Source organism: Xenopus laevis, chromosome 7L, assembly GCF_017654675.1.
Source record: "Xenopus laevis strain J_2021 chromosome 7L, Xenopus_laevis_v10.1, whole genome shotgun sequence".
NCBI classification, from domain to species: domain Eukaryota; kingdom Metazoa; phylum Chordata; class Amphibia; order Anura; family Pipidae; genus Xenopus; species Xenopus laevis.
The window spans coordinates 22,286,606-22,300,015 of NC_054383.1; the positions used below are offsets into that span (position 1 = coordinate 22,286,606).

The window sequence follows — 13,410 nt, forward strand, 5'->3', positions numbered from 1 at the left end:
CAGAGGTAACAGGCTTATATGATACCAGTGGTAAAAACAGTGCTATCAGCTCACTATTTATTTCAACATTATAAAGTGCATGTATATGGCTGAATACTGCACGTTCTTCAGTTAAAGGAGTAGTATATATGCTGATTTAAAATCAATTCTACATATATCTGGATGGATCAAATTTTTGGAAGCCTTGTTTCTAGGGATGCACCGAATCCACTATTTTGTATATGCAAATTAGGGTTCAAATTCGATTCGGCAGGGAAGAGGAATTTAGCCGAATCCGAATCCTGCTGAAAAAGGCAGAATCCTGTCCAAATCCCGAACAGAATCCTGGATTCGGCGCATCCCTACTTATTTCATACGTGGTTTGCTCCCAAAAAAGAAATTATGTATGCACACTGCCTATTTAACCTGACTTTACCTATTTTTAAGCCATCTATCCTCCCATATTCATTCCACATGTACTAAACCAGAGGTCCCCAACCTTTTTTACCCATGAGCCACATTCAGTTTTTTTCTTGCCTCCAAACAAGAAATTCAAAAATAACACTTGCTTTGAAGCCACTGGGAGCAACAGCCAAGAGTTTGCTGTGGTCCTGAAATCAACTTACCCATCAGCTTTGATCAGTGGTAACCAAAGCCATAACACTGCAAAGTGGCTATTAGTATGGGTCAGACTGGGCCGGCAGGACACTGGAAAAAAACCTGGTGGGCCCACGGCTCTTGAGGGCCCCGCCGGCCCAGATCCGCACCCAGATTGGCAATTCGCATCAACCAAAAAAATTTAGTAGTGCAACTGGGAGAGGAGGAGGGCCCTGGACAGCAGCCCTGGTGGGTCCGACCCTGTTATGAGCAATGTACATCCTTAAGGAATTATTCATTATTATTATTATGTTTGTAAATGTAACATGTAATGCTTCTTTAACCATCATTGGTGTGGCTCTTATTTTTATGTATTACACATTCATTACACAATGTTTTACAGTATTGTACAAAATGTTTACCTATAATCCCCTTTGTTGTTAATGACTCTTTCTGCTGGGCAGTAGGGTGCTCCTGTTTCAAGAACCAATATCTCTACTCTTTTAATAACACTTCCATGGGAAGTATTCACTTGGCATTCCCAGCTCCCCGAGGCTTCCATGTCAACACTAAACAGTATAAGGCCACTGCAAAACAAAATTAACAAAGTTCCTTGGTTACATAGTTAATTTTGAGTTTGAAAAAAGTCAAGTCAAAGTCAAGTTCCACCACTTCAAATACCCCCAGTGCAGATAGAAGTTCTGTTCCTCAAATTCTAGCCTTTTGTTCTTTGGTCTTTACTTTGTGAAAAAAAGATCCCCCACTGTTCATAGTGTCCTATAATGTACTTGTAATCAAGTGCCCTTTCTCCATACAAAAACCCAACATTGATATTATTTCCTCATAGTTTAACACGTCCATTCCTATCTACTCTGTATATATACCTCTCTGCACTCAACACCTTTCTTAAGAACTGGGGCCCAAAACTGTTCTGCATACTCAGGGAGAGAACTTTCTATGGATCTATAAATATGTGTTTGCTTGTAAAGTTATCTTAGTACCACTGGTCCTTATAGAAAATATCATATGCATAAAACTTACCATACATACATAGGGACAAAAATACTAGTTGGAGTTCAGCGCTTATTATGCAACCATGGCCTAGAACCTCACAGCTCAAAATAATTAAATCTTTTATCACCATATTAAAATGGATCCATTATCCAGAAATCTGGTATTCAGAAAGCTCTGAATTACGGGAAGGCCATCTCCCATAGACTTAAATTTTATCCAAATAATCCAATTTTTTGTAATATTAAAACAGTACCTTGTAATTGATGCAAACTAAGATATAATTAATCCTTATTGGAGGCAAAACAATCCTATTGGATTTATTGAATGTTTAAATGATTTTCTGGTAGACCTAAGGTATGAAGATCCAAATTAGAGAAAGATCTGTTATCCGGAAAACCTCAGGTCCTGAGCATTCTGTATAGCAGGTTCCATACCTATTCAGAACATTTTATACAGGTAGCAGATATTTGCAGGAGAAAGGAAGGAGGTAATAGGTAATGTTAATATGCATGTCTACTCAAGAAAAAATAAAAATAATTTAATTTGACTAGGCACAAAATTCACCAGGCACGAATGCTAATTTCCTCAAATATATTCGTGAAACTCCCCTTGAAAATGCGTCGCCGAATATTTGCCGACGTCAAAAAAATCTGGACGCACAGCGGAATAGTCGCTCTTGTCAAAACTTTCATGCGTCAACATTATTCATAAGCATATTGACTTTAACGCGGGTGTCAAAATTGACAAACGTCAACATTATTTGGAAGCCCATTGACTGTAACGCGGGTGTCAAAATTGTTGGGAATTGACATGGGCGTCAAAATTTGCGCTTTGCAAATTTTTCACCGCTTCGCAAATTTCGGGGGAAATTCGTGAATTTTTTGTTGAAGCAAAACGGGACAAAATCGCTCCATCGCCGAATTTGACTTATAACTACATTTAAGTAAATTAATGTTTACTTTACTTTCCTTTATACAACATTATTGATTGTTTTCAGGCATAAATAAAAACGTTATATTTTTTAGTCTGCTAAAGCAATAACTTGCTTAGTTGTAGAGGGTATTTGCAGAATGTCACCGCATCGGTGTTGGGGATTCATGTCAAAAGCATTACATTTGACAAGGTCAGAAGCAACCAAAAGTCTTTTAGCCTTATCATAAATGCATAATGCAACATACTGGCACTATGCAACTGAAGTGCTCAACAATAGAATAGAATTACAATGCAGTCTGACTTTATCCCAGCAATCCGCTTTTAAAAATAATTTTGATCACCAAACAAACTGAGAAAAATTCCATCACAATCTTAACCTGTGGTAGGTTAGAAACAAGTAAATAGTCAGTGGATACATTTCATACTGGTCCAGAGAGAGTACGGAAGTATAAAACGATTTAATATATTGAAAAATACAATATCTGGCTTCTATATCCTGAAGTGCCGCACTGTAGTATGGAAACCAGTGACGAATTCTACTTTTATCAGCATCATTCATTTGGAATGTCCATGATGCAAATATTATTGAGTGCCATCACACTATTTGGACTCCTGGTTGACCATCCGTATAGTCATGATGATCGATAGATGATTGTTGTTTTTCTGGATTTTTTTATCCGGAAACCCGTTATCCAGAGAGCACCAAAATAAGGAGAGACAACTTTTTATCCAAATAATTCACATAATTTCTCTGTAATAATAAAACAGTACCTTGTACTTGATCCAGACTTAGATATAATTAATGATTATTTTAAAGGGATCCTGTCATCGGAAAACATGTTTTTTTCAAAACGCATCAGTTAATAGTGCTACTCCAGCAGAATTCTGCACTGAAATCCATTTCTCAAAAGAGCAAACAGATTTTTTTATATTCAATTTTGAAATCTGGCATGGAGCTAGACATTTTGTCAATTTCCCAGCTGCCCCCAGTCATGTGACTTGTGCCTGCACTTTAGGGGGTAAATTTATCAAAGAGTGAAGTTCCGCCACTAGAGTGAAATTCCGCAGCTCTCAATTCATTTCTATGGGATTTTGAAAGGTGTATTTATCAATGGGTGAAGTGAAAGTTCACCCTTTGATGAATACGCCTTTAAAAATCCCATAGAAATGAATGGGGAGTGGCGGCATTTCACTCTAGTGGAGGAACTTCACTATTAACTTCACTCTTTGATAAATATACCCCTAGGAGAGAAATGCTTTCTGGCAGGCTGCTGTTTTTCCTTCTCAATGTAACTGAATGTGTCTCAGTGGGACATGAGTTTTTACTATTGAGTGTTGTTCTTTGATCTACCAGGCAGCTGTTATCTTGTGTTAGGGAGCTGTTATCTGGTTACCTTCCCATTGTTCTTTTGTTTGGCTGCTGGGGGGAAAAAGGGAGGGGGTGATATCACTCTAACTTGCAGTACAGCAGTAAAGAATGATTGAAGTTTATCAGAGCACAAGTCACATGACTTGGGGCAGCTGGGAAATTGACAATATGTCTAGCCCCATGTCAGATGTCAGCACTATTAACTGATTCATTTTGAATAAAAATGTTTTTCCCATGACAGTATCCCTTTAAACACAACAGGCAATTGGGTTTATTTAATGTTTACATGATTTTCTAGTAGACTATTATGGAAAGATCCATTATCCAGAAAACCCCAGGTCCTGAGCATTCTGGATAACAGGCCCCAAACCTGTACAACATTTGTGTCTCAAGTGAAACATGTTGGAGACTTTGACTTGAATAAACATGAAAAAAACAGAGTTATTGGCAGGTCCATCTTTCTGAATACAACGGCTGAACATGTTACACATCAGTGGAAGCTGTAAATACAAATTGTTCTAACAGTGAAAAGAACTTCCAGATAATTTGATCTTCAATTTGTTTTTCCCTAAAAATAGCTGATGGACACATTTTTAAAAATAGAGGGCCAATGATTAAATTCCATCAAGAAGACAATAGATGATCTTAAGGAAAACAATTGTCAGATGACAGATTTAAGAAGAAAAAATGTGCTGTTTTTAACACCTTTTAACAGCTGTTCAACAAGGCATATATTGCTCAATTCACCACCAGTGATGGGTGAATTTGTCCCGTTTCGCTTCGCCCAAAAATTCGCAAGTTTCCTGCAAAATTCACAAAGTTAATGGGTGTCGGAATAATGTTGACGCGCGATGGTTTTGATGCAAGTGAAATGCGGAAGTCTCCCCTAGACTCCATTATATAGTAAATAAAGTACCCCCTCTTGTAAAATATAAGGATTATAAATTATCGAGGCGTTCCAGGCCGAAGTTCATGGAGCTCCAAGGTGACTTCTAAAATCCTCATATTTTGCAACAGGGGGCACTTTATTTATTATAATACACAAGTCTTAGTGAGTCGTGTTAATAGAAATGACATCACTAAGCTCTGATTATAACTGATGACATCACATATAATTTACAGGATATTCATGGCTCTTGTGTAGTATAAACAGATAATTCATTTTTTTTTAAATGATTTCCTTTTTATCAGTAATAATGGAAAGTATCTTGTACTTGATACCAACTAAGATAAAATAAATCATTACTGGAGGCAAAACCAGCCGATTGGGTTTGATTAATGTTTAAATGATTTTCTATTAGACAAATGATTTTCTAGTAGACTATGAAGATGGTATGAAGATCCAAATTATGGAAAGATCCCTTATCTGGAAACCCCAGGTCCTAAGCATTCTGGATAAGAGGTCCCATACTTCTAGTCATTTTGATTAAATGCCATGAAACAAAGGAGGGTGGAGGTCCATGTCTCACAGAGTTTACAAAGCTCTAGTAGAAATAAGCCCATTACAATCTACAGTTGACCATTTCCCTATTTCCCTCAGAGCCACATGTTCTGCCACATTCTTTTTCTTCTACCATATCACTTCCCTATAATTCAACTTTTTTAGTACTATAACAGTAGACATACCTAAAATGTTGTAGTATTTTATATTGAAGTGAAATGAGGAGAAGCTTCATGTATCATTGCCTAAAGTCATTGCCCAATGCCTTAACCAACGTTGAAGATTATATTATCTGAACCTAAAGGCCCCCATACACGGGCCAATAAAAGCTGCCGACACACCAAGTCGGCAACTTATTGGCCGATGTGTGGGGCCATCCGACGGGATCGCGGCCGCATCTGTGCGTCTATGCAGTCCGGCAATCGCCTGCCCATACTGGATCCAGTTTGATCCGATCGTTAGGCCCTATGGCACGATATTGCCCACTTCAATGTGGGCATATCGGGGAGAGACCCCCTTGTTTGGTGAAATCGGCAACTACATCTATGGCCACCTGGGAAGCATCCTTTGTACAATATCAAATTTGAACCACTCAAATAATTCTTTCTATTACTGAAGCAGGCAGCAGTTGAAACAGGGATTCTTAACCTATGGGTCAGATTACAAAATTTGGTCTTCGTGATGTTCAGGGATATTTCCTATTTTTCATAAACTGAACATGCCATACCTTGTTCTTTAAAAATATCAGAAATGTTGCTCCTTTCATAACTTTAGTGCCAGCCTGTGACCCTACAGCTTTGCCAGTTGCTGTACTGTTTATACAGCCTTATGGGGGCAGTTCATATATAGCTGTAATAGCTAAAAAAGCCATATGCAACCTATCCACCTCTTCACTAATCCATCCTGTCTGTTCTTTTCACACTAACAGAATTTTGGTAAAATTTTCAGGTCTGCCCATAAGTACGCAACATTTCAAAAGTGGATTTTAGAAAATGCATTTTTCCTCTCTTTTTCAAGGTTCATTTCATGTACAGTATATGATTATATTCGGGTCCCGCCCAGAACAGTCCATCTAGTTTCATAGTTGTTGAAGTTGTTTTAGTTATACTGTCAAGCATAAATGCAGAATCCTTGGCTTCCAGAGTTCTGGTTGATGTTCTGTTCCTGCAGGAAAACAGACCTAACCTGAAATAACTCATAATGGGAACAGCAGTCTGCTGTCAGGATGGTTGCGGCATTGCTAAGCTCCTCATTGTTCAGCCAACTCTTTTTAAAAGAGAAGCATAAGGGCTACAAGTAGTGATGGGCGAATAAATTCGGCAGACATGAATTTGCAACAAATTCGCCGTAGGCGAATTAGCTCAAAACTGCAGTGACCAAATAGTCACGCATATAAAAATTGACGATCGCGTCAAAATGATTTTGACGGCCACTGACTTCAATGAGTTCCGCCGCACACATTAAAGTTAATGGGCATGCGTTTATTTGTTGTCGGCGTTGGAACTGTCGTCTGCGTCAAAAAAACTTTAACGCCAGCGAATTTCGGAAAATTTATTTGCTAGTGGCAAAACGTGGAAATTTTGCCGCCAATTTGTGCCTGTCGAATAAATTCGCCCATCACTACTAGCATGTATGGCCACCAGTAATTCTAATTCCATGATATTAACGAGGCCAAATGGTAAGAAGGGTGCTTTAATGCCACCGATAAAGGGCATTTTTTATGGGAAACATTGCATTACAATGAATCCATTTCTGTGCTACTATCACACTCTCAAGTATGTTTGAAAATAATATAGAGTCTAATTTGCAAACATACTGGAGGTTCTAAATTACACCAGTATGTCTATCCCTAGAAATCAGTTAGACCTTTCATGTTCTAAAGTGAAGCAAACTGATCAAAAATGTTTTATATATATATATATATATATATATATATATATATATATATATATATATATATATATATATATATATATATATGCCATTTGCTTCCTTTAATGGTGGTTTCCAATAAAGAACTTAGTAATATCAACTGAAAACAGCCAGAATAAATTGACTGTGCTTTGATAATAGATTTTTGAGTATAACCTACCCTTCCTAATATTTATTCTCATTGGACATTCCTCCAAGCTGATAGATTTACTGTCCTCAAGCAGAATTACACTTTTTCTGTGCTTCCTCTTACTTATATTACAGCAGTAATTCTTGCCAGGCATTCAACATTCTGCCGTGAACGCTACTGTTTCATAATAAACTGCAAGCAAAAAAAGAAAATAATTGTGTGCATTATTGATGTGTCGGTCGGAAACTTTTTGGCTGAGCAATGACAACTCACATATGACCTGCCCATTTTTTGCCCTAACTTGTGTGTTTTAGACTGGCCCGCACATCACATCATAAGTGGATGCTTTGCACCAAGTATATTTCATAAAGCGATCCTGATACTTTACCGCGTGATTAGGCAGCAGTCATGAATGATGCTCTCTTCCACAAGAATGCCCCGGTCCTCATTGGTTCTCATCAGCTCTCCATTATGAAACCAGTTGATATCAGTCGCATCTGCCAGGAAGGTTGCCGTACAATGGAATGGAAGACGGTCTCCATGAAAAACAACCTGGTTCTGTGATGGTATAAGCTTAAATAGTGGGATTTCAAGTGGCCCATCTGTGTGTAGGAACAGAGAATGATTTAACGTATAGATTTCATGAATTCTCATTTATATCAATCAGATTTTTCCCTAGTCATGTGATGATATTACCATGAATTTATAATTAAGAACAACATGTTTTAAATAAAAAAGTAAGTACTACAACCTTGGGGTTACCCTGTTTTTATGGACTACCACTCCCACCATAATCAAAAATATTATCAAGGGTTGAAGCATGTTGGGAGATGTAGTAAATTCATTTTAGATGAAGATTTGGTTAGGCCATAACAGGGCGTGGCCAGGGGTTTGGCCAGGCATGTCGTAAGTGAGGCCAAAATCTTTCCAGACTTTGCTCCTGATATCTGTGAATAAGCTCAATTAATTCCAATGAGAATCCTGCTTTCTCTGTACCTGAGTCCTTGCTTTTTTATGCTGCAAATCACAATTGCATATTAGTTTCTCTGTTAGATACCCTTCTAGATTGTAAGCTCTTTTGGCGAGAGCCCTCTTTATCTCTTGTATTGGTTTCCGTGTTTAGTGCATGTTTAGTGTATACATCCATCTATAGTACAGCACTGTGGAACACATTGGCGCTTTATAAAAAGTGTCAACAACTAATAAAACCTAAATACCTGATATTTACACTTTTAGAAAATATTCTTACTACAGAATTCTCTTTTATTTGCAATTACAGTTTTGTCAACATGAAGCACAATGACCTGAGACAACTCCTTTAGACTGGGAGGCAAGGTGCAGAGTGCAATAAAATAGCAGATTGCTCCTAATTTTTGCATTTTTCACCCTGCCTTACTAATTTTAAATGAGCCCTCAAGTTTCTTATCGCTATGTCTTCAATGTGAAGAGTGACCTTGAGCCTTCAGCTGTACCTTGGTAATTTAGAAGACTCATCCACAAAAGAAATATATGGGATGGGAAATATTATCAATAGGCTTCAAAAGTGCGGGTTAAAGCACCACAATGACCATTAAAGCATTATTGCTCTCCCCAGTGCTCTTGTACCGGATCTGCCAAAGCCAAGTACCCCTTGGACGGTCCATCCGCCCCCACATTCCCGCTCGTTTACGCATGTGCACTTCTCTGGTTTTGGGAGTGTCTGGTCTTAATTTGTGGTGCCCTAGGCCTGGGCCTTGGAGGCCTTTCCACAAATCCAGACCTGCCTGCACTTCTGCCCAGGTTCTTAGCAAATGACCCCTCATGCTTTAAAGCTACAAAACAAAACTCATGCTGATTTTGCCATTATTATGGATTTAGGCAGCTCAGCTATTATCAAGTATTTATTATTAATATTACAGAAAAAAAGCAAATCTTCCTAAAGCCTCATTTACAAAGGCGGTGCAGGGGTCAAAGTGCAATTTTGGAAACAAATTTCTGTTTTTTCCACAATAATGTGTTTTTTTCCCCCGGAATTCCAGTTTCATTGTGACCGAGCACCAAATTGCCCTGCACTGTATTGCAATTCTGCCTGATGGATAAAAAAATGAAAGTGCTTGTGTATATTTTTTCAAATGTGTTGCATTTGATAATTTAGGGTCACTTCCAGTTTTTGGCATAAAAAGGTATTACCGTGTGAATATTTTGGTGCAGCTATTCATGCAACCTGCAATGGGAACCCTAGAGTTATTGCCACATTCTGGGTTCACCAGTGTCAGTTGGCACGCTATTCATCAGCGCACATTGGATGGGCACATTGGCATTCAGCACAACTATATCAAAGTACAGTGCAAGGAGCGTGCTTTAAAGCAGACCGGTCACCTTAAGAAATAATTCCAAATCCTTTTTTATCTTGTTATGCACCAGAATGGGGGACCTGATGCCTATGCACTGGCTACACAATTCGAGGAGAGAGGGGGAAATGTGGGAAGTGCAGTGACATCTAGGAAGTGCAGAAGGGAAAGTGAAAGTAACTGCCTGCCCAGCCTCTATTCCAAAGACATAGGAGGAGGGGCTGGCAATATATGATTGGCAGCTGAGACTTTTAAACCAGTTTCTTACAGGTAGGGATGTTTTAATTAAAAAATAATTTGAGTTTCATGTTTAATTTGAAAAGGACTTTTATTATACAGCTTTTTATGTCTGGATGACAGGTCTACTTTAAAGACTGGTACTAATATGCACAATATTTGTATTCATTTAATGCATGGGTAAATACGTTTTCCTTTCTATGCCTTTCCCTTCTTCCTTAAAAATATAAATATTACATAATATACTATACGTAATACTACTGTACCCCTTTAAAAGCAGTTGCATATGAAATCAACATCTGTTTGATAATTATTTGTTCTTTTAGACTCCATTGGTTTTAGTGCAGTTTTTGGGCAGTTATGCAGTATATATATATAAATTAATTGGATTTATTGATTTTATGATTTTACATTCCTGACTTTAAACGGGGTGAGGTGGCAACTTCACTTTATACACAGGGAGTCCCATTATCCATTAGTTTGCTTCCTTTGAAAGGTTTAGTTACAACGCTGTGAAACAAACAAATGTCTAGGCTCCTTTATCCTTTAAGTATTGAGATTTATTGGATACCTCTGACCTCACCGTAGAGTTTATGAAAGAGATCATCAAGCTTATGGACCCAAAATGAGAATTCTTTGTCCGGCCGTTGACCTGTTCTTTTAGCTTATTTAATATTATCATATGTCATATTCAGCAATTTTTACCATTTCATAACACTCGATAAAACAAAAATTGACAGCGAGATTAATTCGGTCCATATTTTTGGAAGAAAAGACCTCCGTAAGAGGTCAATGCACTTTTTTTTTTGTTTTCTTTCTACTTTAACTTGGAAACCCTGGAAACATTTCAATGTGAGAGTTTTATTTATATTACACTCAAACCACAAATTCCAGGTTGGACCAACTGGAAGATATGAATAGAATGAGGGGAAAAAAAAACTGTATGAACATTTCGTTTTTGACATATTCTATGTAGTGGAAACTTTCAAAAAAACCGGTTGATCTACTGTGCAATCATCTTAGCAGCTCTTCTCCTTCAGCGAAATAAAATAAGCCTACAAAACTAACATCTCAAAAAAGATGATTAAGTGATTAAGACTTTCAAACCCGAACCATACATAGGCTGTAGGGAAAAGAAACCCGTTATCCAGACAGCTCTAAATTATGGAATGGTCAGCTCTCATAGATTCCATTTGAATCAAATAATTCAAGTTTTTAAAAATGATTTACTTTTTTTACTTTAATAATAAAACAGTACCTTGTACTTGATCCCAACTAAGATATAATTAATCCTTACTGAGGTCAAAACGATCCCATTGGTTTAAACTTGTTTAAATACTTTTATTTAGTAGACTTAAGGTATGAAGATCCAAATTACAGAAAGATCCATTAACTGGAAACCCCCAGGTCCCCGAGCATTCTAGATAACAGGTCCCATACCTGAATAGGCCTTTAAGAAACAAGTCTTCTGCAGCCGAATTTGCAGCGAAAAATCTCTTACATTAAAGTCGGAGCGATGGAATCGACACCGGCTTGAATTTAGACGCCGGCGACGATTAACGGACGCCCATTGACTCTTATGGGTGCTGATGTCAACTTAGATGTCGGCGCCCATTTTGACACCATATTGCAAATTTTTCGCCCATTTCACAAATTCGCCCATCTCTACCAGTGAGAGTAAGTAGACCGAAACTAGACATAACCCAACTGTTAGTAAGGTGGGATTTAATGGAAGTGAGACATAGGGGGCATATTCACTAAAGGGTGAAGTGGCTAACGCTAGCAAATTGTCGCTAGCGCTTGCCACCTCAGACCAGGCGAAGTGCTAAAAAGTAGCAAGATCTTCCTCAATCTTCTGTCACTTACATCATATCCTGTGAGCCGAAAATGCATTAAAGTTCAAAAAACGCTGACGACTTTTCCTTTTTTTTTTTTAACCAAGCTTGGCTGCAAAAGTCCTAACTTGGACTTTTTTTGGGTAACCGTTTTTTTCCAGACATTTCATAAAATATTGAACATTCATTTTACAGTGGGCTCATGTGTAGGGCATTATATTAACTCTATTGTCTTTATTAAGGTTCCCTGGACATGTGTAATAAAAAGCGGTAACTTAAAGCATTTGCACCAACATTTATAATAAAGCCTGCATACAACTTAAACTTACCCGCCATATGCAACTTGAACTAAGCCCAAATCCCTAGCTAGGCACAAACGAACGCTAGCGCATCTTCACTATAAAATGCTTGCACTGCCGAAGTAAAGCTAGTGTAAAGTCGACAGCATTCCCAGTGCCCAGGGCGCATCTTTGCATATTAGTGAGTTAGCATAGTGGTAGCGAATTTGCACCTGGTGAAGTGGTGCAATATGTGGCCCTCCTTAAAGGAGAATTCACGGGTGCCATCTTCAGCCACTTTGGAAATCTTCGAAATGAATCCGGCATGACGGCGCATGCGAAGTTGGAGAAATTTTCTGCTTTGCTGCAACTGCACATGCGCCACAACTCACGAAAATTGCAGAAGCGCCGGTCTCATTACGAAGACTACCGAAGCGTCTCAAGATGGCGCCCGTGAACTCTGATGCCTGAATCTGCACCGAGGGGTAAGTAAAACTTTAGAGGCATTGGCCTGTGGTAACACTGAGGCTGGGGGGAGGAGGGAGGGTGGTCTATGTAGGGTAGGGGGGTAGGAGATTTTTTTTAGTTTACAGTTGATTTCTCCTTTAAAGCCACTGACTAACTCAGAGTTAGAGAGCTGAAAAGCAGGAAGTAGTGTTCTGTAATTTTATGTTAGGCATCCAGTCACTCCAGCCTTTATACATTACATTTTTCTAACTAACTATATTAGAAACATTTATTACTTCGCACAGCCTATCTATTTATCCAGTTTTTATTTTTACATTGAACTTTCTGCCTTTAAGTCTGTGCTTACATTTAGAAATTGTCCAGCTGACCCATGTTCTCATAAAGGCCATGGGACGCTGACGAATGCTTTTTTAATGTCAGCCTCCAGCAATTTGACCATGCTGGAAACTGTATTTCACCATGAGCCTGAGGAGCCCTTTGTATATTTATATACATTTTTCTTGAGGTTACATTATTCCTTGTTACACATGAGTAATGTTATAACTGTAACATTATACACTCTCTTTGTGTTCTTCTGTCTCTCATATACACAGACACATTCCGTTCTTTTCTTTCTTTTACACCCTCTTTCATTGTTTTCTTTCTCTCTATCTTATGCCGAAGAGCCAAAAATAAAAATAATGCTGGAACAACTACAGGTATGGGATCTGTTATTCAAAAACCTGTTATCCAGAAAGCTCCAAATTACAAAAAGTCCGTCTCCCATAGAGTACATTTTATATAAATCCAAATGTTTGAAAATGGTTTCCTTTTTCTCTATGATAATAAAACAGTAGCTTATACCTGATCCCAACTAAGATATAAATA

General features: G+C 38.1%; 1 protein-coding gene across 1 annotated transcript in view; it reads right to left on the reverse strand.

Moving 5' to 3' along the window:
* Positions 1-13,410, reverse strand: part of LOC121395755 (adhesion G protein-coupled receptor A2-like) — a 149,505-nt gene that overhangs the window by 31,544 nt on the left and 104,551 nt on the right. The window contains exons 7-8 of the mRNA XM_041570043.1: positions 7,784-7,997; positions 999-1,163 (exon numbers count right to left, since the gene is read on the reverse strand). Of these exons, the coding sequence (XP_041425977.1) occupies positions 999-1,163; positions 7,784-7,997 (379 nt within the window). The remainder of the gene's footprint in view (positions 1-998; positions 1,164-7,783; positions 7,998-13,410) is intronic.